The sequence below is a fragment of the Leucopleurus acutus genome (genome assembly GCF_964270905.1).
Source record: "Leucopleurus acutus genome assembly, chromosome: 10".
NCBI classification, from domain to species: Eukaryota; Metazoa; Chordata; class Mammalia; order Artiodactyla; family Delphinidae; genus Leucopleurus; species Leucopleurus acutus.
The window spans coordinates 47,665,240-47,691,909 of record NC_139153.1 but is presented as its reverse complement, the minus strand read 5'-3'; the positions used below and the strand labels follow the sequence as shown (position 1 = coordinate 47,691,909).

Here is a 26,670-nt window from a genome sequence, read left to right as displayed (position 1 = left end):
TGATCTTGGCATCCTTCTCAAAAATCATTTGACCATGTATGTGAGGCTTTATATCCCGGCTGTCTATGCTAGCCCATTGGTTTATATGTCTGTCTTTATGCCAGTACCACACTGTTTTGATTACTATAGCTCTGTAGTAAGTTTTCAAGATAGGAAGTATGAGTCCTTCAGGTTTTTTCTTTTTCAAGATTATTTCGGGATTCCTTGGGGATCACTTGGGAAGTAATGACATTTTTTTTTTTTTTTTTTTGTGGTACGCGGGCCTCTCACTGTGTGGCCTCTCCCGTTGCGGAGCACAGGCTCTGGACACGCAGGCTCAGCGGCCATGGCTCATGGGCCCAGCCGCTCCGCGGCATGTGGGATCTTCCCGGACCGGGGCACGAACCTGTGTCCCCTGCATCAGCAGGCGGACTCTCAATCACTGCGCCACCAGGGAAGCCCGTGATATTTTAAAAATACTAAGTTTTCCAATCTGTGAACATGGGATGTGTTTCCATTAATTTATCTTTAATTTCTTTCAGCAATGTTTTGTAGATTTCATCGTACAAGTCTATCACTTCCTTGGTTAGGTTAATAAGTATTTTATTCTTTTTTATGCTATTGTAAATGGAATTGTTTTTGTAATTTCCTTTTCAGATTGTTCAATGTCAGTGTATAGAAATGCCCAGATATGGCTTTTTAAATGTTGAGGTAGTTTCCTTTTATTCCTAGTCTTTTGAGTGTTTTTATCATGAAAAGGTGTTGAATTTTGTCAAATGCTTTTTCTGAATCAATTGAGATGATCATGTGGTTTTTCCCCTTCATTCTGTTAATGTGGTGTATTATTCTGATTGATTTTTGTATGTTGAACTATCCTTGCATTCTAAGAATAAATTCCACTTGGTCATGGTCTATGATCCTTCCAATATGCTGCTGAATTTGGTTTGTTAGTTTTTGTTGAGGATTTCTGTATCAATGTTCATACGGGGTATCGATCTGTAGTTACCTTTTTGGCAGTTTCTTTATCTGGCTTTGGTATCAGGGCAATGGTAGCCTCAGCCTCACAGAATGAGTTAGCAAGTGTTCCCTCCTCAATTTTTGGGAAAAGTTTGAGGATTGATATTAGTTCTTTAAATGTCTGGTAGAACTCACCAGTGAAACCATTTGGTGCAGGGCTTTTCTTTGTCAGAACATTTTTGATTACTGATTCAATCTCCTTACTAGCTGTAGGTCTATTCAGATTTTCTATTTCTTCATCATTTAGTCTTGGAAGATTTTGTTTTTCTAGGAATTTGTCCATTTCATCTAAGTTATCCAATTTGTTTGGCACACAATTATTCACAGTATTCTCTTATAATCATTTTTATTTCTGTAGAATTGTATTATTGTCCCCACTTTTTTTATTTTAGCAATTTCAATCTTCTCTCCTTTTTTCTTAGTCCATCTAGCCAAAGATTTGTTAATTTTGTTGGTCTTCTTGAAATAGCAGCTTTCAGTTTTATTGATTTTCTTCTCATTGTTTTTCTATTCTCATTTTTCTCTATTTCATTTATCTCTGCTCTGATCTTTATCATTTCCTTCCTTCTACTAGCTTTAGGTTTAGTTTGTTTTTCTTTCTCTAGGTTCTTAAGTTGTAAAGTTAGGTTGTTGATTTGACATCTTGTTTTTTAACATAAACATTTATACAATAGCTATAAATTTCCCTCTTAAGTACCATATTCACTCCATCTCATAAGTTTTGGAATGTTGTGTTTCATTTTCATTTGTCTCTAAGTATTTTCTGATTTCCCTTGTGACATCTTCTGTGATCCCTTGGTTGCTTAAAAGTATGTTCGATTTCCACAATTTTGTTAATTTTCCAGTTTTCTTCTGTTGCTGGTTTCTAATTCCAACCTGTTGTGATCAGAGGAGATACTTTGTATAATATCTATCTTTTAAAATCTGTTGAGACTTAATTTGTGGCCAAACACATGGTCTATTGGGAAGATGCTCCATGTGCTCTTGAGAAGAATATGTAAACTACTGTTATTGGGTAAAGTGTTCTGTATGTGTCTGTTAGATCTAGTGGGTATATTGTGTTGAGTTCTCTATTTCTTTACTTCTGTCTGGTTGTTCTATCCATTATTGTGAGTGGGGTATTGAAGTCTCCAACTATTATTGTAGAACTGTCTATTTCTCTCATTAATTCTGTAAGTTTTTGCTTTGTTTTTGTTTTTTTTGCGGTATGTGGGCCTCTCACTGTTGTGGCCTCTCCTGCTGCAGAGCACAGGCTCCGGACACGCAGGCTCAGTGGCCATGGCTCACAGGCCCAGCCGCTCTGCGGCATTTGGGATCTTCCTGGACCGGGGCACGAACCTGTGTCCCCTGCATCGGCAGGCGGACTCTCAACCACGGCGCCACCAGGGAAGCCCAGTTTTTGCTTTATGTATTTTGATCATCTGTCATTAGGTATAAACGTTTATACTGCTGCTATACTGAACCTTTCATTACTATATATAATGTCCTTCTTTGTCTCTTGTAACCTTTTTTGATTTAAAGTCTATTCTGTCTAATATTAGTATAGCCACTCCTGCTCTCTTCTGGTTACTATTCGTGTAGAATATTTTTTCCATCATTTCACTTTCAATCTATTTGCCTTTGGCTCTAAAGTGAAAATTTTGTAGACAGCATGTAATTGGATAATGTGTTTTTATTCATTCTGCCAATCTGTGTCTTTTGAATGGAGAATTTAATCCATTTACTTTAAAAGTAATTACTGATAATGAAGGACTTACTTCTGATTTTGCTATTTGTTTTCTGTATGTCTCATAGCTTTTTTGTCCCTCATTTCCTGCATTACTCTCTTATTTTGTGTTTAGCTGATTTTTTGAGTGAGTTTTAACTCCTTTTTCATTTCCGTTTGTGCATATTCTATAGCTATTGAGGTTACCATGGCATTTATACCAGCTTAACTTCAATAATATACAAAAACTCTGCTTCTTTACAGCTCCATCCCCACCCCTTTCAGTTGCTAAGGTAACAAATTACATTTTTATATACTGTGTGCCCGAAAACATTAATTAACAGTTCTTTCAAATGCATCAGTCTCTTAAATAATATGGAAAAGAGGATTTGGAGTTACCAGTCAAATTTACAATAATACTAGTTTTTACACTAATAATATACTTTTCTTTAAAGGTATTAGTTTCTTAAATCATGTAAAAACCAGAAAGTACAGTACAAACCATTGTTACAATAATACTAGCTTTTATAACTACCCACGTATTTACTTTTATTGAGATCCTTATTTCTCCATATGACCTCAGGTTACTGTCTCATGCCTTTTCATTTCACTTTGCAGGCCTCCCTTGAGCATTTCTTGAAGGGCAGGTCTAAAGAAAACAAACTCTCTCAGCTTTTGTTTATCCGGGAATGTCATATCAATAATTTATCCCTCAATTCTGAAGGACAGTTTTGCTAGATATAGGATTCTCGGTTGACAGATATTTTCTTTTAGCACTTTGAATATATTGGCCTACTGCCTTCTGGCCTCCAAAGTTTCTGATGAGAAATCTGCTTATAATCTTATTGAGGATCCCTTGTATGTGATAATTTGCTTCTCTCTTGCTGCTTTCAAGATCCTCTCTTTGCCTCTGGCTTTTGAAAGTTTGATTAAAACGTGTCTTGGTGTGTGTCTCTTTGAGTTCATCTTAGAGTTTGCTGAGCTTCTTGGATATTTATATTTACAACTTTCATCAAATTTGGGAAGTTTTCAGCCATTATTTGCTCAATATTCTCTCTACCCTTTTCTCTTTCTCTTCTCCTTCTGAGACTTCCACAGTGTTCTGTTTCATGGTGTTCCTCAGGCTGTATTCACTTTTCTTCAAACATTTTTCTTTCTGTTCCTCAGACCTGATAATTTCCACTCTCCTATCTTCAAGTTATCTGATTCTTTTGCCTGCTCAAATCTGCCTTTGAATCCCTCTAGTGAATTTTTCATTTCAGTTATTGTATTTTTCAACTCCAGAATTTTTCTGGTTTCTTTTTAGGTTTCCTATCGCTCTGATATTTCCATTTTGTTCACACATTATTTTCTTGACTTTCCCCACATCTTCCTTAGTTCTTCAAGCACCTTTAAGACAAATGTTTTAAAATCACTGTCTAATTTATCTGCCATCAGGTCTTTTACAAGGATAGTTTCTGTTGATTTATTTTTTCCTTTGAATAGGCCATATTTTGCTCATTTCTTTGTATGTCATATGACTTTTTGATTGAAAAGTGGGCATTTGAATCCAATAATGTGGTAACTCTGGAGCTCAGCATACATATATTTTAAAATATTTGAAGCTAATAGCTTTTTTCAGTTTACATTTATATAAACAAATTTTTATCTTTTGTGCTTCCTTTGATTACTCTAAACCACAGAAATTATCAACTTTCAAAAAAATCTAATTGAAAATGTTAATTCTTTTTACTGAATTACCAACATACTACAATTATTCATTTTGGTGTATGCTAAGCAGTAGTAGTTTTTCACAATGTTTTTAGTCAAACAACTTCTGGAAGAAGAATTTTATGTGGAAATTTAAATATAAAACAGATAAAAATGAACTTATGGTTAAATAGGGTAATGGGGAGTCTCACCCTCTCAGTACCTCCCCTTGTGAACTAGGTGGTCCCTGAGGCCTCTGTTCCTGAGGGCCTGAGCAGTTAGATCTATACTTTATACCAGTGATATTCAGAGTTTCTCTTTCTAAGTTGCTATCCAGTTTTCCTAACATCATTCATAAAATGAGTCTTCCTTCCCAAACCCTATGGTCTTTCTAAACACTAAACCTCTTTATACATAATATCAAGTTTATTCTGAGCTATCTATCTGTTCTGCTGATCTAACTTTCTATTTTCACATCAAACGTAATTTATATAGGTTTTTGCCAACTTCCTGCACTGATTCTTCACTATAGGTTTTTATTTTTGTTTTCTGTATTTATTGTTTTATAACTGAATAAACATATATTTTTCCTTTTCCCATACTGGATATTCACACAACCAGAATTACGTTTTGGGGAGTTTCGCATTTTTCCCATGTCATCCTCTTTTCTTCCATATATGTTATGGAATTATTTCTGGAATATAAATGTTCATCCATATCTAACCATATGTAGCTTCTCCTCCTTGGTTATCACAACGTGTCAGGTGACAGGTATATTCCCTATATAGGCTCCTATTACTTCTACCTTAACTACCTCCTCTTTGCTACAGCTGGATTAAGTCCAGACTACCAGTTCCCTCATATGCTTCCTCTAATCCTTAGAGGAGATGATATCACCAGCAAAACAAACTTGTCAGAGATTTTGTTTTTAGCTAGATGTTTTAAGCAGATGAATATGGTGCTCTGTTACCATAATACTATGTGGTTTTGGTGGCTGTGTCAGGGTGACAAATGTAAAGCTTGGTCCCTTCCTCTTGGGGCTCACAACGTAGTAGGGAGAGATGGGAGCAGGGAATGGGATGAGGCTGTGGAGTCAGATAAGGGCCTAAAAGAGGAGATTATCCTATTTCCTATGAGTAAGCTTTGAAAGATGAATAGGTCTTTGCTATGGGGAAGTGGAATAAAAGAAAGGGATCCTGGGTAGAGACAGCAGTGCCCTCTCTATTATAACACAGCATGCCCTATTTAGGGAACTGCACAGAACGATGGATGGTGCACTGGCTACAAGGGATAGTGTAAAAAGAAAAGGGCTAATAAGTAAGGAAGATACAGTTTCTCAAAGATCCCTTCAGAAAGATTTTAAGCCAATAAATAATATCTTTTTTCCTGTATTACAACTGTAAATAAAATTTCTATGTCACAAAAATATTAGTATGTGAGGGAATTACAGTGTTAGGTGGATTATACTTTTTGTATTAACCAAAATGCCACACTTATTAATCCTTTCTAACACCAAGAGAGCTACTCTAAGGCATTCAGTTTTCATACTCAAAAGTACTGAATTTACTTTCAAACTATTAAGACAATAGCATTGTTTGAAACTCTTGTATTAATAAATTCATAGTAATAATTCCATTGTCTCATACCTGCACGTTGTAGCAAACAAAGTTCGTTGATACTTATATATTTCTTAAACACATCCATACAAACCTATAAAAGTCACGAAAAATGTAAAATTACCTTTTTATATTTCGTAAAATCTACACAAATTTCAGTCCTATCTTTTTGCTTATTCCAATTTTTTTTTTTTTTTTTTTTTTTTTTTTGCGTTATGCGGGCCTCTCACTGTTGTGGCCTCTCCCATTGCGGAGCACAGGCTCCGGACGTGCAGGCTCAGCGGCCATGGCTCACGGGCCCAGCTGCTCTGCGGCATGTGGGATCTTCCCGAACCGGGGCATGAACCCGTGTCCCCTGCATCAGCAGGCGGACTCTCAACCACTGCGCCACCAGGGAAGTCCCCAATTTTTTTAAGTCAATTGAAAGCAATGGAATAAAGAAGCTGATGTTAGGTTAACTAAGATTTGAAATGTACGTTGAATTCATTACAAAAATCTTATTCAGAGAATCTCTGTCAAAGAAATAGCCTAGGAAACAGAGTCAAGATTAGCAATCAACTGGGGAAGGGAGGACTTCTTTTACTGGTATAAGGAGAAACACATGGACCAATGGATTAGAACAGAGATCCTATAAATAGACCCACTCATACACAATCAGCTGATTTATGACATGGTGATACTGCAGTGCAGTGGGGGAAAGGATGGTTTGGGGTCACCTGGAGATACACATGGGAAAAAATATGTATCTAGACCTTCTCACATCCTAAAAAAAAATTAATTCTAGATGGCTTAGAGTTCTAAATGTAAATATCAGACAAGACAAGAAAACTTTTAAAGGAAAAACATAAAAGAACATCTTCATGATCTTGGCAAAGCTTTCTTGAACAGCATGTAAAAAGTCAACACCATAAAAGGGAAATAAATAGATAAGATTGGACTATATAAAGATTAATAATTTTGTTTACCAAAGACACTTTTAAAAGGGTGAAAAGTTTGACCCACCTCCTAGAGTAATGGAAATAAAAACAAAAATAAACAAATGGAACCTAATGAAACTTAAAAGCTTTTGCACAGCAAAGGAAACCACAAACAAGACAAAAAGACAACCCTCAGAATGGGAGAAAATATTTGCAAATGAAGCAACTGACAAAGGATTAATCTCCAAAATATACAAACAGCCCATGCAGCTCAATATCAAAAAAACAAACAACCCAATTCAAAAATAGGCAGAAGACCTAAATGGATATTTCTCCAAAGAAGACATACAGATTGCCAACAAACACATGAAAGGATGCTCAGCATCACTAATCATTAGAGAAAAGCAAATCAAAACTACAATGAGATATCACCTCACGCCGGTCAGAAGGGGCATCATCAAAAAATCTACAATCAATCAATGCTGGAAAGGGTGTGGAGAAAAGGGAACCCTCTTGCACTGTTGGTAGGAATGTAAATTGATACAGCCACTATGGAGAACAGTATGGAGGTTCCTTAAAAAACTACAAATAGAACTACCATATGACCCAGCAATCCCACTACTGGGCATATACCCTAAGAAAACCATAATTCAAAGAGAGTCATGTACCACAATGTTCACTGCAGCTCTATTTACAATAGCCAGGACATGGAAGCAACCTAAGTGTCCATTGACAGATGAATGGATAAAGAAGATGTGGCATATATATAATGGAATATTACTCAGCCATAAAAAGAAACGAAATTGAATTATTTGTAGTGAGGTGGATGGACCTACAGTCTGTCATACAGAGTGAAGTAAGTCAGAAAGAGAAAAACAAATACCGTATGCTAATACATATATATGGAATCTAAAAAAAAGAAAGAAAAAACAGTTCTGAAGAACCTAGGGCCAGGACAGGAATAAAGACACAGACACAGAGAATGGACTTGAGGACACAGGGAGGGGGAAGGGTAAGCTGAGACGAAGTGAGAGAGTGGCAATGACATATACACACCACCAAATGTAAAACAGATAGCTAGTGGGAAGCAGCCACATAGCACAGGGAGATCAGCTCGTGCTTTGTGACCACCTAGAGGGGTGGGATAGGGAGAGTGGGAGGGAGATGCAAGAGGGAAGGTATATGGGGATATATGTGTACGTATAGCTGATTCACTGTGTTATACAGCAGCAACTAATACAACAATGTAAAGCAATTATACTCCAATAAAGATGTTAAAATAAAATAAAATTAGAGATTTAACTAAGCAAAAATAAATAAATAAATTAATTAATTAATTAAATAAAAGGGTGAAAAGGCCTGTTGATGGAATGTAAATTGGTACCATTATGGAGCACAGTATGGAGGTTCCTTAAAAAACTAAATATAGAACTACCATATGACCCAGCAATCCCCCTCTTGGGCATATATCTGGAGAAAATCATAAATTGAAAAGATACATGCACCCCAACATTCACTGCAGCATTATTTACAATAGCCAAGACATGGAAGCAATCTAAATGTCCTATGACAGAGGAGTGGATAAAGAAGATGTGGTACATATATACAATGGAATATTACTCAGCCATAAAAAAGAATGAAATAATGCTATTTGCAGCAAGATGGATGCAACTAGAGATGATCATACTGAGTGAAGTAAGTCAGAAACAGAAAGACAAATATGCTTATATGTGGAATCTAAAAAAATGGTACAAATGAACTTATTTACAAAATAGAAATAGAGTCACAGATGTAGAAAACAAACTTATGGTTTACCAGGGGGAAAAGGGGAGGGGAAGGGATAAATTGGGAGATTGGGATTGTCATATACATACTACTATATATAAAATAGATAACTAATAAGCACCTACTGTACAGCACAGGGAACTCTACTCAATACTCTGTAATGACCTATATGTGAAAAGAATCTAAAAAAGAGTGGATATATGTGTATATATATATATATATATATATATATAACTGATTTACTTTGCTGTACACATGAAACTAACGCAACATTGTAAATCAACTATACTCCAAAAAAAAATTAAAAAAATAAAAGGGTGAGAAGGCAACTTGTAAAGTAGTAAAAGTTATTTGCAATACGTATATCCAACAAAGCCTTTGTATCTAAAATATATACAGAATTCTTAAGATGGACGAGAAAAAGATAATCCTCTAGAATATAGGCAAAATATTTAGATATTTACAGAAAGGGGATATTCAAACACCTAACAAACATTTTGAAAGGTGCTCAACTTCATCAATCACTAGGGAGAGTATCACTCCCCACCCACTAGAATGGCTTAAATTAAAAGGCTGATAACACCAAGAGATGGTGAGGATGTAAAGCAACCAGAACTCTCAAACATTGCTGGTTAGAGTGTAATTTGGTAAACCACTTTGGAAATCTGTCTGGCAGTATCTACTAAAGTTGAATATATGTAGACCCTTTGACCCAATAATTCCAGTTTTAAGTATAACCCATCAGAATGTGTTCATATGTTCACCAAAAGACATGCAGAACACTACTGTATTTACCAAATTTAGAAATCACCCATCAAAAGCAGTATTTATCAACAAAAACCATTTTGATATACAATGGAATATTTAATATTATACAGCAATGAGAAAGAAGCATCTACAATTAAGTAAAAAAGTACAGATGAATCTCAAAAATGTTGAGCAAAAGCAGCCAGAAACAAAAGAATACAAATTGTATGATTCCATTTATGTAAAGCACAAAATCAGGCAAAGCTCATATATCAGGAGCTGATGAAAATCTGAATTAAAACATATGACTGAGATGGTTATTAAAACAATCTCTACTTCAAAGACTTAACATATTTTACCTTTTCATCCCCTTGCTCAGGCACGTGAGCAAACTTGCACTGTGATCGCTCACAGCCACGTAATGTATTAAAATGAAATTTGCAATATCTATGGGGTATCATCAACCCTAGGGACTTCTGGAACACCTAGAAAATTAGACAAATTCCCTTTCTGTGTTAATTGTAAAACACTTACTGCAATCAAGTGAGAAAGTATTTGAAACAATCAGAAATATTATACATCCAAAAAAGTATCACGATAAATTGTTTGCTGACTTGATAAAAAGTAACTCCAAACAGTTTATATTTTTAAAAATTATGAAAAAAATCAATTTAAAGTTATTTGTCTGAATTTTTGCAATTTCCTTTAGTGTAAAACTTTTATATTTCATCAGTTACTACCATTTTACTTTACGTGGTTTTAAAAGTTTATACTTTCCCTCCTCCTTCTCATGTGCCTGCCCTTTTAACTTGTATAAAAAGTTAATTCTGTAATAATATGCATATTTCAGATGCATTTATTAGAACCAAAAATCTCCTTAGCTTTTCTGATTATTGGAAAAAGGCAATGAGTGAAAGCTTTTTACAACAGGCTTTTCCTATCAATTGCTTTATATCACTAGCTTTCTCCTTCATCACAGGGAACTATTCATCCTGTATTTTGTTTTGGATATCCCATGCCCCACCCTCTGCCTTAAACCTGTTATACTGTTTGTGAACATCCTCTGAATCGCTACCCATTTTCTGTCCCTTACCACCAACCCCCATTTAAAATCCATAAAATGTCCAGAACTGCTTAAATGATGATAGGGAAATTAATCAGAAAGCCCCAAAGCACAAGCTTATAAGATTATTATTATTTTTTTTAATGGGGCGCTTACCCCTATAGTTTTTTCCCTCTTAAATATTTCATAAATTTCAGGATCCTGCGGTTTTAGAAGAGAATGTTTTCCTGGAAATCTGAAATCTAGAAATGATTAAGAATGACATTACATTCCAATATGTTACAACTTATTCCTTTCATAACAATCAAACAGATGACTACTACTATCTGCTTTAATATTTCACTTTGGACTTCTTGTGCTCAGTTCAAGGTCTGCTGCTGTGGTATGTTCCTGTGAAATATACAGTAATTTACATCTTAGGTGTTCCTTAAGGATGTCTAGATCTGAACTTAACATTTTAAATTCATTATAAGCTAAAGATGCTTTCTTAAAAGCCTTACACAGCAGAACTGAGTACTATATTCAAATGATTGTCTGTAAGTTAAACAGACAAATATTACACACAATAAACCTTTCTTAGGGAAGAAAACTACTGACAAACCCAGGTGCTATGGACCGACCGTGTCTCCCCCCAATTCATATATTGAAGCCTTAACCTCCAAAGTGACTGTATTTGGAGTTAGGGCCTTTTGCAGAAGTAATTAAGGCTAAATGGGTTTGTAAAAATGAGGCCCTGATCTGATAGAATCAATGTCTTTATAAGAGACACCAGAGAGCTTTCTCCCTCTCCCTCCCCCCCCCCCCCCCGTCTCCCTCTCCCTCTCCCTCCCCCCCCCCCCCCCACCGCATGCACATGCACCAAGGAAAGGCCATGTGAGGACTTAGTGAAAAGGCTGCCGTCTGTAAGCCAGGAAGACAGCCAGAAACTGAACTCTACCAGAAACTTGATCTTGGACTTCTAGCTTCCAGAACTGTGTGAAATGAATATCTGTTGTTTAAGCCACCCAGTCTGTGGCATTTTGTTATGGCAGCCCGAGCTATTATACCAGGGATCATTATCCCTTAATGTTAGTCTTTTAAAATGAGAATTAGGACATTTAAAAATTATTTTTTCGAAAGATAACACAAAAATGTTTTTATCTTAAGCAATTTCATTTTTCATTTTGGCAGCATCCAGATATAATTTGGGACAAGCTGACGTTTTTGCTGCATAGCTTTGCAGTACTTTTCATTATGAAACAGGTAAAGCTTTTTAAGATAAAACACGTGATCATCATGGGCTTGCTGCTATAGTACACAACACCAGGCAGCATGAAGTCAGTAATGGGAAGTCCAGAAGAGTTAGGTGTGAGCTACATACACAACAGGATTTTATTGTTTCTAAATTAATTCTTCAATCTAGTTTATTTTTTCACAGCATTATGAATTATCAAAAAAGACACAAATTCTAAACTACATTCTAAATTTCTAAAACACTCACTTAAAATATGAATATTTTAGGTATAGACTATAATTTACCTATACTAACACTATTGCATAAATACAGATATCTCAGAAGTTGCTCCATCAAAAGTACTAACTAAAGGTACACAAATCTTCTAATCTTAGCATATTCTATACTTGTTTCAATTTTTTTCTCTTCTTTTTTTGGGGGGGCCCTGCCACACAACTTGCAGGATCTTAGTTCACTGACCAGGGATTGAACTCGTGCCCCCTGAAGTGGATGTGCAGAGTCCTAACCACTGGACTGCCGCCTGGGAATTCCCTCAATTTCTTTCTTAACTTTTTTGTTTTGGGTGGAAAAATCTCCTGTATCATTTCTATATTATCAAAGCCAACAGAATTTTACTAAGAAAATCGTACCATTCATCCAGGGCTTCAGTAATGTGTCTTCCTGATGAGCACTTAGATTCAAAGGTGGCACTGGCACTGATAAGCACAGAGGTTTGGGGCCCAGCGCTGCCAACTGACATTCACCAACCACATTATCTGTATTTTTAGAATCGCTGCTGTGTGAGCAGAAAACCCAAAATCAGAATTTAAATTTATTCTAAAGACATAAAGTAATGAGAATCAAATAAGTAGAAACACATCCTAATGATAGTATTGATGTAGTCTACATACTATGCTGTGTACTACCATCATATACTATGATTCTTCAGTATTTTCACTAGGTTGTTCCTGCCTTCTTAACTAGAAAACTGATACTTGTTAAACGGCTAGGGTATGGGTAACAGTGGGGTGGTGGGGTTTAAACTAGAGCAAAGTGTTTCTGATCACGTCAGACAAAAGGTTTGAGGAGGAACTGGACTAGCATCCAAATCCAGAAAAGATCATGCAATGATTCTATTAACAGTGCAATAAAATAAATGAACTGTAAGTTATTCTTCAGGACATGTATATATAATAAATTTATACATGTACTTGAGAACTTCCTTTGGGAAGAAGGTATAAGAAATGTATTGTTCTAGGCTACTGATTTAAACAGCTTTGACTGTGTTCTAATATGTGAGATCCTATATAGCCAATTAACAAAAAACCCTTAATCTGGAGGTCACTTAACCTAGAAAAATAAATAACTTAAGCAAGGGGGAGGGTGGAAAGTACCTCAGAGCTATCAGATATAAATGAATTTACTTTTTCGGAGAAAGACTTACACCCTCATTCAGATACTACAGTATTTTACCTTAAACACAATTCTAATAAAGCTTTTTCAGCTGGGGTTCCCTTGGCCAGCAGAGAGTAAAAATAGTAAGAAAAGGGGCCAATGCTTATAGCAGTTGAAACCTAGTAGCACTGATGGGAGTTCAATAATTTCACACAAAAATATTTGTTTCTCTCCCCAACTTGGAATATCACTGATATGCGCAATTATCATACCCCCTCCAAATAAAACAAAATAAAAGCAGTAACATAAAACAAACAAATATGAATTATGGAATTTTATAGATGGAAAAGATTATCTAGAAAAATTCTTTTATTTTGATTGGGTAATGAAACCCAGGGTAATGTGGTGACTTACCCAATGTCACACTCCTGGTCATTATGGTAGAGCCAAGGTGATGACAAAACTCTGCAGGCTGCAACTATTTAGCTTGTAAGCAAAATGTTTTTAATAGGAAAAAAAAAAAGTTAACCTTGTCACATTTTCTTTTTAAGATCTTCAAGTGGGCATGAACCATACGGGCTTCTATGCCAATCTAATTCTTACCTAGGCTTTTCTTTAACGTAATGGTTCTCAAACTTGAACATGTAGCAGGATTAGTTGACTTTATTAGGTGACTTTATTGAAACACAGATTGATGGGCCCCATTTCCAGAGTTTCTGATTCAGTAGGTCAGGGGTGGGAACAAATAACTTACATTTATGACAAGTTCCCACATGATGCAGCTGCTCCAAGGACCACACTTTGAAAAACACTGTCTTAACATAAAAGAACTTGAACATATTTGTCACCTGACCCGACCGTGCCTTGCCTCAACAGCAAAATAGGTGTGGGGGGTGGATCAAATGACCTCCAAGGTGTCCTCTAAATCTAAATTTGGTATCTGTATATGTTCCAGTGACTGTACTGTAGCTCTCAGTACTAATCGCTGCAGACATAGAAGATACCTGCAAACTGCAATGTTCATCTGATTTCAGCTAGTCTTACCTTCATAGAAGTCACATACACATCTTTTTTTCTTTTATTTTATCACTATTCCTCATTCCTCCCTCAAAAAATATTTTAATGGCTCCAAACACTTAGTGATAACTTTAAGGTAACTTACAATATCCCTGACATCTGTATACACCTGACACATTACTTAAATAATACCCATATATTGTTTACGGCATAGTAGCCCAAGTATATACAGGAGAGAATGAAAAATATGCTCAAGATACAAATTACATGAATGACTATTTTAACATTATGTAATTAAAAGTTATGTTACAGACCTTTTGCAAACTTCATAAATATCTTCTTTTTCTTCTTGAATAGTCACCTTGTCCAAAAATCTACACTGTGAAGAGATTATGGTTAAATAGTATAAGTGACTATCTCTGCATTCCATATTAGGCTATGCGGCTTATCAGATCAGAATGTACTAGATGTTAATTAAACGACTAGCTTATGGTCAAGCAGGAAAATAATTCTACTCTACATTATTTAAAATATGAACATTGATTTTAAAATCTCTGCTGTTAAGAAAAACTAATATAAATCAATACATTTTCCCCAATTTTTGATGTCACCTTTAATTATGCAAGCCACCATTTCAAATTATTTTGGACAATTAAAGTTATATTTCTTTTTATTCAGGAAAAAACAGCTTTGAGTGATTTTTATTTTTAGGCGGTATTTACCAACATAAATGTGTTTTTCATTAGAAATATTTATATGTATTTAAAACATTGCTACACTTAAAGCACTTTACAATTAGTAATTAGTGTTTTGGGAATTGTGATTCTCTAATTATAAGAAAATTATACATACTAGACCTTTGAAAAAACAAGCACCAAGAAAATAAACACCCCAAATCACCCATCATTTGGGCAGCCAGAGATAACCACTTAATATCTTACTTTATATCTTTCTAGTCTTTTTGAAATACACAATCATATTTTACAATAATGGTACACACTATATATACTATTGTAACTATAAAAATCAACTGAGTAACATGAAACACTAGCAAATAGAAAGATATACCATGTTCCTAGATGAGAATGTTAAAGGTAAAAAATGTTAATTGCCTGCAAATTAATTTATACATTTAAAAAATTACAATGTGTGTTTAAAGCTCTTAAAAGAATATAAGAATAGCCAGAAATATTTTAGATTTATAATACATGTTAGTATCTTTTAAAGCAAGCCTTCCTGACTGTTTTTATTTTTCAACTAATTGACAGTATGGAATTGGTACAGGACCTGAGCAATTAATGAAATAAAAGATAAGTAAAAGAATAATTCTATACATAAAAATCGAAACTATTAAAGATGGCATTTGAAATTTGTGAGGAAATGATTCAATAAATAGTAACAGGGCTTCCCTGGTGGCACAGTGGTTGAGAGTCCACCTGCCGATGCAGGTCAGGTTCGTGCCCCGGTCCAGGAAGATCCCACATGCCGCGGAGCGGCTGGGCCCGTGAGCCATGGCTGCTGAGCCTGCACGTCCGGAGCCTGTACTCCGCAATGGGAGAGGCCACAGCAGTAAGAGGCCCACATACCACAAAAAAATAAAAAAAATAAATAGTAACAGAACAACAGGCTAGCTGACTGGATGGAAAAAAGCTTGGTACCAATTCACCATATGCCAAAATACTTTAAGTTCATTAAAGATTTAAATATAAAAACTACTGAAAGTATCAAAAATAAAATAAAGGTGAGTAGTTATATAATTTGGAGGCTGGAGAAAGCCTAAGCTGACACCAAAGGCAGAAACCATGAATTACGGTATCAGTAGGTTTGAATACAAACATTTAAAATATTTTCATATGCTAAGATGACAGAAGTCACCTGTCAAAATAAGAACAGAAAGGTTACATCGTTTCTACTTTTTTTCTTCCAAGATAAAATTTAAATTTATATTGATAAAAAATTTAAACATAATAACACCAAAAAAGCACTAGAAAAAGATACAGGTGAACATTTTTGATCCAGAAACGGGGAAGGGTTTCTCTAAACACAACTCATAACTCAAATATCACAAAATAAAACAAGCCCACCAGGGGCTTCCCTGGTGGCACAGTAGTTGAGAATCTGCCTGACAATGCAGGGGACACGGGTTCGAGCCCTGGTCTGGGAAGATCCCACATGCTGCGGAGCAACTAGGCCTGTGAGCCACAACTACTGAGCCTGTGCGTCTGGAGCCTGTGCTCCGCAACAGGAGAGGCCGCGACAGTGAGAGGCCCGCGCACTGCGATGAAGAGTGGCCCCCGCTTGCTGCAACTAGAGAAAGCCCTCACACAGAAGCGAAGACCCAACACAGCCATAAAAATAAAAAATAAAATAAATTAAAACAACAACAAAACAAAAACAAAAAAAACACATACATTTAACTAAATAAAAAGCTCCTTCAAGGTAAAACCAAACTATTAAAGATGGCATTTGAAACCAAGTCAAACACAAATGAAAACCAAGTCAAACACAAATGAAAAAACAGGAAAAAGTTATGGCAACATATGACAAAGAACAAATATGCTTAATATATGAAAAGTTCCTGCAAATAAAAAAAGACCAAAATCCCAAAAGAAAAATGGGCAAAGGATGTAAAAGAGAAGTTCACAGAAGAAAATGTAAATGGTTTTTACACATACTAAAAGATGCTTAACTAGACTCATAAGAGAAAAGCAAATGAAAAGTCATTTGTAAAAATGTACAGATGGACAAAAATAAAAAAAATTTAATACTGAGTTGGTGAGTGTGTGGGGGAGAAAACTGTCATTCCCATACAATGTTGATGGAAGCATAAATCAAAGCAATCTCTATGTAGGGCAATCTGAAAATTCTACTTCTAAGAATTAATCCAAAAATGCTTGCACATATGCAAAATGCCTTATGCTCAAGGATGCATAATGCAACAATGTTAAAATAGCAAAAAATGGGAACAAACCAAGTGTCCATCAACAGTGTAACTTGTTGAATAGAGTATACTCATATAGTGGATAATTATATAATTGTAAAAACAAAGTATCATTACATATATGGAAAGGAAACAATCTCCATTATACATTAAGTTAAAAAAAGACAAAGAACGATAAGCTGTCGTTTGTATAAAATTAAAAAGAACACACAATAGGTCCAGTTTGAGAAATGGCAAGTAAGTATCTCTTATTGGGCTAATCCTTCTTCAGGTAACAACTATAACTCTCAGATGAACTATAAAAAAAAACTCTGCCTGAAAACACTGGAGAGATATGAAAAGTAGGCAGAATCTGGAGGAAAAGAGGGAATGACACTGGGTAACAGTCATGTTTTTATGGATTTATTCTTAAAGAGAGGCCTTAATTGGTTGGAACCACTGGGGAAGGCTAAAAATTTGCTATACTGACACAAAGAACCAGAAGACAGAGTACAGGGCAAAGTCAGAAACTGGGAAGTGAGGCTGGGAATCCTGGAAACGGGAGAGCCTAAGAGAGAGAGCCCCCAAATCTGCTTTAAACTTGGTCCAAATCTCTAGCTGACCCTTGAACTACACCTTTGTAAGGTAGACTCCAAACAACCCAGATGACACTAAACGAACTGAAAAAACATTTCAACTGCCTACTACCGCAGGGGAGTAACCTGGAGGCCAAGTCCACCCAAGTTAAAACCTAAGCATGCAATTACCAGACAGCCCAGCAACTGCAAACCTGGGCATTTATTTCAAAATACCAAAGTTACAGAGATGGAAAACATATTAATGGTTCCTAAGGTTACAGAAGTTAGGGGTAGGGAGGGATGTGTGACAAAGGGGTAGCATAAGGAATATCTTTGTAGTGATGGCATAATTATCTTAATTGCAGTGGTGGCTACAAAAATCTGCACACTTGATAATATACACAGAACTACATACACTCATTATACTAATACCAAATTTCTGCTTCTGATATTGTGCCTTAAGATGTAATCATGGAGGAAAACTACTTTTGCAACTTTCTGTGAATTTACAATTGTTTCAAAATAAAAATTAAAAAGTACACTAGCATTTCAACTATCTGGGGGTCAAAACTAGAATCATTAAGCAACTACTACCATGGTAAATCTAAAAATTGTTATATATGGATTCTGGGTATAACTGATATACAAGAGAAAGAAAAAACAAGGTCTGTAGAAAAGACAGAAATATATATATGTAAAAGATCAGTAAGGAAGCATTTCTAAAAATTCACAGAAAACCATACATAAAAGCAGAAAAGTGGCAGGCTAGACATATGTCCTATAAATCAACCTATTTACCCTCTAAAGTTCCTAAAATATAAGGTGAGAGATGGATAAAGTTTGTTAATTCCCAAATTCTGGGGCCAGATATTTTAATGACAAATATTATTGACAGGGTCATGTATCAATATTTTCTAAAGAGTTGCTACTTTGAAGCTTACCACGGTATCTGAAAGATAAAAGTATCATTCCCCTTCCCTTAAACAAATCCAAAAAGTTTACACTAGGAAGTAGATAAATGATTTTGGGGATTATTTTTAAAAGAGCTAATATTGAAAATAGTCTACATCTTTAAATATTTAGTTAAGAACTCAGTGAATTCTGGCAAACATCTCTTAAAATCTATCCTTGCAGAATTGAAAGCAAAAAGTCTTCTCTTCTGCTTTAAGTAGAATAGAGTACAAACTGTTTATTTTTTAATGCTTTAGAGCAAAGGATGGCAAGCTATGGCAAGCTATAGCCTGCAGGCTGCCTGTTTTTGTAAATAAAGTTTTATTTGAACACAGCGATTGACATTTGTTTACATATTGTCTATGGCTTCTTTCTCCTTACAATAACAGAGCTGAGTAGCTAGGACAGCAACCATATGGCCCACAAAGCCAGACAAGTATTTACTATCTAGTCTTAAAGAAAAGGTTTGCTGACCCCTGCTATAGAGTCAAGGGATTCTACTGTGTGACCCTGGACAAGATACTAAGTCTCAGTTTTTTCATCTGCAAAGGGAAATAGCAGTACACACTTCATGTGCAGTAAATCTGGGTTGTCCATATGCCGTATGTTAAAGGTCTGGCCTGTGACCTGCTCCTAGAGGGTAACTTATAAGCCCTTGGAATATGCTGCTTGATTGTGTGTCTTTGTTTACCTGGGTGTCTGGGATCACAACAGATAATGTAAGCTAAAGTGTAATTTATGGAAGAGGCCTTGGGCCACTCCAGAAAGTCTTTGTGATTTATGACGGGGTCCTTGAGCCATGTGGTATCAGCTTGACCTCTGGAGGGACTGGATGGAGACTGAGTGACTAAGGTCAGCTATGCAGGTGGTCAACCATGCCTATGTGACTGACCCCAATAAAAACCCTGACCAAGCTTCAGGCAAGTCCCTGGCTGGCAATATTCTGTTTTTGTCATACATCACTCCTGCGAGGACCAAGCAGTGTCCACGTGACTCTATTGGGAGAGAAAAACTGGAAGCTTGTACTCCGTTTCTCCTGTGCTCTGCCCTATGTGACTCTTTCTTTTGCTGACTTTAATCTGTATTCTTCCACTGAAATAAACTGTAACCTTGAGTTACAATAACAGCTTTGCTGACCTCTGTGAGTTCTTCTAGCAAATCACTGAACCTGAGGGTGGCTTTGGGAACTCCTGAACAGCACCTCCTTATGTCATAGGGATAAGATATAACCAGTGCTAAGTCTCTAGCACTGGCTGGCTGGCATTTAATAAAGGTTCAATACATAGTGGCTGTTATCATCAAACCATTAAGCAAGTACTTTGTGATATTTTTATTCATGCTACAGGACACTTCTAACACTTAAGGACTTTTTTTTTTTTTGATGTGGACCATTTTTTAAAGTCTTTATTGAATCTGTTACAATATTGCTTCTGTTTTATGTTTTGATTTTTTGGCTCCGAGGCATGTGGGATCTTAGCTCCCCAACCAGGGATCGAACCTGCACCCCCTGCACTGGAAGGCGAAGTCCTAACCACTGGACTTCCAGGGAAGTCTCAAAAGACTATTTTCAAATGAGGTTCACATTCAGTATTCATTCAACAACCATTTGGGACTTCCCTGGCTGTCCACTGGTTAAGATTCTGCACTTCCATTGCAGGGCACACAGGTTTGATCCCTGGTCAGGGAACTAATATCCTGCATGCCGTGCGGAGCGGCCAAAAAACCCCAATCATTTGTGTTATTGCTCTGTACCAGCCACTGCTCTAGGTGCTAAAGATTCATTTGTGAGCAAAATGGACAAAAATCTTTGCCTTCATGGAGTTTCATTCTAGCAGGAAGAGATGGAGGTAAACATAAATAAGTAAATGTAAAGTATATTATATCATGATAAATACAAGAAAGGGGGATATGAAATGTTGACAGAACGGAGAATACTGGAATTTTAGGCTGGATGGCTAGCGGAGGTCTCTCTAAGAACATGAAATTTGAGTAAAGATGTGAAGGAAATAAGAAAGTAAACTACATCTTTTTTTTTTTTTTTTAGGAGATAAAATGGCAAGGGCAAAGGCCGTGAAGTGAGAGAAAGCCTGGTTTGTTCCAAGAACAGCAAGGAGGCTAATGTGGTCAGAGTAAAATGGATAAGGAGAGTAGTCAAAGAGATCAGAGAGGTAACAACGTAGGGGAGGGGTAGGGGGAACAGATAAAGGGCCACGTAGGTCACAGTAAGGAATCTCAATATAAAAAGCCACTGGAGAGTTTGAAGCAGAAGAATAACATGATCTAATTTATGCTATGTTGAGAATAAACTACAAGAGAACAATATCAGAAGCTGGAGAAATGTTAGGAGACCACTGCAGTAATTCAGGCAGGAGATGATATTAGGCGGGGCCTGGGCCTGGGCCTGTGTGGTATGTGTGGGAGTGATGAAAAGTGAATCATTTCCAGACATCATCTGAAGCTAAGGCCAGCAGGATTTCCTTACAGTCTGGATATGGAGTGAGAGAAAAAGAAAGTAAGAAAATCCAAGGTTTTTGAGCCTAAATAACTTATAAAGGATAGAGTTGCCTTTAATAGAAAAGGTGAAAATTACAGGAACGGCTGGTTGTGGTAGGGTAGGGGACATCTAACAGGAGGTCAGTTTTGAACATGTTAAGTTTGAGAAGCATAATTGGACATCCAAGTGGAAAAATCAAATAGGCAACTAGACAGAAAGGTCTGCAGCTCAGAGACGAAGTTCAAGCTGGAGATAGCAATTTGAGAGTCTTAGCACACAGACGGCATTCAATGCAATGAGGTTGGATGAGACCATCTAAGGAGCAAATCTAGACAGGAAAAAAGAACAGACTCCTGGTCTAGGCACTGGGTCGCTCCAACATGTAGAGGTCAGGGAGAGCAGGAGAGACCAGCGAAACCAACTGGGAAGTTGCAGACAGACAGGACACTAGGCATGCATGTTTAACCTGAAAGCCATGTGAAAAAAATGTTTCAAGGAAAGCGTGATCAACTGTTAAATACTGGTGATAGGTTAAGTAAGATTAAGACTGAACTATGTCTATTAGACTCAGCAACAAGCAGGTCACTGGAGAGTTTAAGACAGGTAGTTTTGGTGGAGGTGAAGGTGAGTATCTTTGGAACTGGAGGAGAGAAACTGGGGATAGAGGGTCTAGACAAGTCTTTGGAGAAACAGGACGACAGGTGAAAAGGAAAATGGGACCATGAAAATGTATTTTTGGTTTTGTTTGAAGATGGGAGAAAAGCATGCTTATGTTGAAGAGAATGATCCAGTAATGAAAGGAGAATTACTGGAGTAGTATTTTAAGAGAGGGAAGAGATGGATTCTAGCACACAGGTGAAGGGAATAGCCTTGGCCTGTTCATCCAGTGTAACAGAAGTGAAGCTGGAGTTTTGGGAACAGGTGCAGGTAGGTGGCCTAATGTATTGGTAGGAACTTCTTTTCCAATTACTTCAATTTTCTTGGCAAAGTAGGAAACAAGGTTGTTAGCTATGAGGACAAATGAGGAGGAATAAGGAGAAAGAAACATGAAATCGTTGTCTAGGAGTCAATTAAATTATTCAAAAGGTTAAGACAATCATACACATTATCCGGCAGATAATTGATACCCCCAATTTTCTCCATATCATACACCAGTGGTATGTTCCAACATCAAGTTAGGTTTAGCTCCAATTCCTATGCCTTCTACATCTGTGGTCGAATAACTGATGCTTGCATTCATAGCACTCAGACACTATGATATTCTAAAATTTCAAAGAAGATCAAATGATATTCAGTACTTTGTACTTAGTGAGGCAGGAAGATATGTAACAATTTAGAAAGATTTACATAGGTTTAAGAACTTTAGGATTCTAAAAAGCTAAATATATAATTAAACAGCATACCCCATTTTCCCAGACAAGTGAAACTCTATTAATACTGTGCTTATGGCAAGCATCAAGCAGTATGTCCCATGGCCAGAATGACGTGACTCTTTTACTCAACAAAAAGGCCATTCCCTTGTCACCTGACAGCACTGCTAAGATGGACTTCTGTATTTACCACTATCTGGACCAAGAAATAAGAATATGCAAAAGATTCCCTAGTACCTTTTCATCCAAGTCTGAACTTTTTGTGTGTTCACTGACGTCTCCCAGTTTTTCATTTGAAGAAGTCTCATTAGTAACTTCACCTAAGGAAATGTTTGCACCTTTGGAATCATGTTTTATCTCACTTGCTGAAAAGAAATAATATTCAACTGTAGAAACTTTAAATGACAAAATAACCAAGTCATTTAAAGATTGTTCTAAAAATGAGTTAGAATTCAGAGACTCTTTTAAAGTCCAATGTGACAAATATGAAGCAGCATTTTCAGCAAATTATACATTTATTCCTCCCTCTCTATCAAAATAACTCCATTACATGGTATAAAAAGAATTGGCAGTAAGACAAAATTGAGACATAAAGATAAATTTAAGAATCTTTCTTGATCATGTCCAGCTATTTTTCAATATATTTTTAAAATTTTCAAGTTTTTGAAATTAACTTTCAAATTATTTCCTGTAAAGATTCAGTTATTTAAACTTAGGATTAGCTATTATTAAAAAAATATTAAAAAGGACTCAGATTTAAAATGTGGTAAAGCTTAAATATATATTTCAATTTCAAAAATGAGACTACAAAAATTGCTAAGGTCAATTATCTTTTGTAGATAAAGCCTAACAAAGTTATTTATTAAATAATCAACTGGAAAATTTCTCAAAATCTGATATGCCAACCAGGCAAAACTGAGGAAAACTGACAAACTGTAAAACGTGGTTGACAGACTCTAAAATGAAAAGCTTCCTATTTTAATGAATTCATTCTGACTATGCCTAAATAGAGATATAAAAATACTTCAATATTACACATTCTGAAAATGTCAAATTTTACCTGCTGACAAGGAAGCACAGATCTCTGACTTCATCAATTCAGGATCCAGTACAGGGAGTTCTCTATTATAAAGCAAACAGAGCTTACACATTATAACATATTCTAGCAAAACTATCCACTCCTCTAAACATTACACAATACTAGCTTTAGCAGCCTGGCGAACATCAGCTCAAGTCCTCCAAGGCCAGAGTACTATTCTGGGATAGCACACCCAAGCAGATTCTGCATTTGGTTCTTTTTTTTTTTCTTTTTTTTTTTTTTGCGTTACGCGGGCCTCTCACTGTTGTGGCCTCTCCCGTTGTGGACGCGCAGGCTCAGCGGCCATGGCTCACGGGCCCAGCCACTCCACGGCATGTGGGATCTTCCCAGACCGGGGCACGAACCTGTGTCCCCTGCATCGGCAGGCGGACTCTAAACCACTGCGCCACCAGGAAAGCCCCTGCATTTGATTCTTTAATCACATTCGCCACAATTGTTAGGGAGTGCTGCCACTCAAACTTTGTTACTCAGAGAGAACTGATGACATATACCAGGCATTTAAAACATTTTTAAAGTATTACACCAATGCAAGATAATGTTTACCTCCTACTCTTAAGCATGTGTATGTATGTCTTACTGCCAATGTAAAAGGAAGAGTGTGAGAGCACTTTGAATCTCTTTTTGTAGTCTCTGAAGACAACCTAAGGTCTAAAGGTAACAGCTATGGAGATCAGAGTTAAACCAACCTGGGTTCAAATATTGTTCTGCCACTTACTATGTCAACAGTGGCAAAACTATTTAAATTCTTTGAGTCTAACCATATCTGTAAAATGAGAATACCACTTACCCACGAGGTTATTGTGAGGATTAAATAAGATAAAATGTCCTTAAAGCCAATGGCACAGGCTCAACAAATGAAAACTACAGCTATAGGAGCCACTCAAAAACAAGTGGCCAGGGCTTCCCTGGTGGCGCAGTGGTTGGGAGTCCGCCTGCCGATGCAGGGGACACGGGTTCGTGCCCCGGTCCGGGAAGACCCCACATGCCGCGGAGCGGCTAGGCCCATGAGCCATGGCCGCTGAGCCTGCGTGTCCAGAGCCTGTGCTCCGCAACGGGAGAGGCCACAACAGTGTGAAGCCCGCGTACCGGGGGAAAAAAAAAAAAAGTGGCCAAACACTATTCCATTTTTAAAAACTTGGACAAAAGTATATAAAAGTACACAGAATAAAATATAATAGGACTTCCCTGGTGGCGCAGTGGTTAAGAATCCGCCTACCTGGACAAGAATAAAAATGCAGACATAGAGAATGGACTTGAGGACACGGGGAGGGGGAAGGGTAAGCTGGGACGAAGTGAGAGAGTGGCATGGACATATATACACTACCAAATGTAAAATAGATAGCTAGTGGGAAGCAGCTGCATAGCACAGGGATGTCAGCTCGGTGCTTTGTGACCACCTAGAGGGGTGGGGTAGGGAGGGTGGGAGGGGAGGCGCAAGGGGGAGGGGATATATGTATACATATAGCTGATTCACTTTGTTACACAGCAGAAACTAACACAACATTGTAAAGCAATTATACTCCAATAAAGATGTTAAAAAAAAGTAAGTGCATTTATATAACTTTAAGTTTATAGACACATGTATGAAAACCAATGGCTTTTTAAATTATATGATATTATACTTTGTGAGAGGGATTTTCCTTCCAAGTTTCAATGTTACCTCAATTATTCAGAACCTTAATTCTGCTTTTTAAAAAAATTTTCTCTGAAAATAGTATCGTCTTTGATTTTCTGCTTTGAACTACCTTGTCATTTGAAAAAACTTGTGTATATAACAAAAAAGAAGGAATCCGCCTGCCAATGCAGGGGACACGGGTTCGAGCCCTGGTCCAGGAAGATCCCACATGCCGCGGAACAACTGAGCCCGTGCGCCACAACTACTGAGCCTGTGCTCTAGAGCCCGCGAGCCACAACTACTGAGCCCACGTGCCACAACTACTGAAGCCCACGTGCCTAGAGCCCATGCTCCGCAACAAGAGAAGCCACCGCAATGAGAAGCCCGCACACCACAATGAAGAGTAGCCCCCGCTCGCCGCAACTAGAGAAAAGCCCTTGTGCAGCAATGAAGACCCAACGCAGCCAAAATTAAATATAAAATAAATAAATTTAAAAAAAGAATGGGAAAATAAAAGTACAAACAAGACACAAATATATACAAATCTCCTCCCCCAATTCATACCTCTTGACTCATATCTATTAGAATATCTCCATTTCAGTATTTCAAAGGTCTCTCCAACTCAACATGTCTAAATTTGACCTCATGACCAGCATCCCTCCCCAATCCTGCCTGTTTTCATCAGAGAACTGTAATGCCCTTCTTTGAAACAAGAGAAACCAGGTATCATCCTTAACTCCTACCTCTAACCTCACCCCCATTTGATTAATCAATCTTCACTTCCTAAACCTCTCTCAAATCCACTCCCACTTCTGGTTGAAGTCACCATGTCCTTTGGTCTAATTATGACAATAGCTCCTTGCCAATTTGTTCTCCACACCAGAGCTATCATGATTTTTAAAATGTAAATCTGATCAAATTCTCTACTGGAAGTCAAGTCCTTCAGTGAATCCCTATATACTCTTAGGATAAAGTTCAAACTCACCATGAATTCTAGTTTGTCTAGGATGATCTGTGTATGCCTCTTATCCTGGCATATTAATTATTAATACCTCCCCCCGCATTTCCCTCTCAAAATTTTTGCAATTCAGAAGATCAATTCTATGGTCATCCTATTTACAAAGCCCTGCACGACTGAGCTTTCTGCATATTCTGTAGGTTCATTTCTTGCCACCTGAACACTAAGCCATGGGATGTTATTTCTGTCTCTCAGTTGTAACATGCTCTTCCCTGCAGGCCTACCGATAGACTACTCCTTCCCTCTCAATTTTCTACTCACTTTTCTTCACCTATTGCCTAGTTCCTATTCATTATTTAGTGTTCAACTTAAATGTTACTAGGGCAAGGAAGCCTTCAACACCTTGCACTTTTCCTATCATATTTTATTGTATTTGCTTAATCATTTGCAGCCCTTGATAGACTAAAAGCTCTGTGAGAACAAGGTCCATGTGCATCTAGTTGCTAACCATATACTCAGCACCTAACATCCTCCTGGCCAGA

The 26,670-nt window shown here is 37.0% G+C and overlaps 1 protein-coding gene across 1 annotated transcript in view; it reads right to left on the bottom strand.

Annotated features, from left to right (window-relative positions):
* Positions 1-26,670, bottom strand: part of TOPAZ1 (testis and ovary specific TOPAZ 1) — a gene marked incomplete at both ends in the record, with an annotated part of 68,114 nt that overhangs the window by 30,322 nt on the left and 11,122 nt on the right. The window contains 7 exons of the mRNA XM_082847921.1: positions 6,037-6,100; positions 9,815-9,940; positions 10,675-10,760; positions 12,382-12,527; positions 14,458-14,522; positions 22,694-22,821; positions 23,517-23,578. Of these exons, the coding sequence (XP_082704047.1) occupies positions 6,037-6,100; positions 9,815-9,940; positions 10,675-10,760; positions 12,382-12,527; positions 14,458-14,522; positions 22,694-22,821; positions 23,517-23,578 (677 nt within the window). The remainder of the gene's footprint in view (positions 1-6,036; positions 6,101-9,814; positions 9,941-10,674; positions 10,761-12,381; positions 12,528-14,457; positions 14,523-22,693; positions 22,822-23,516; positions 23,579-26,670) is intronic.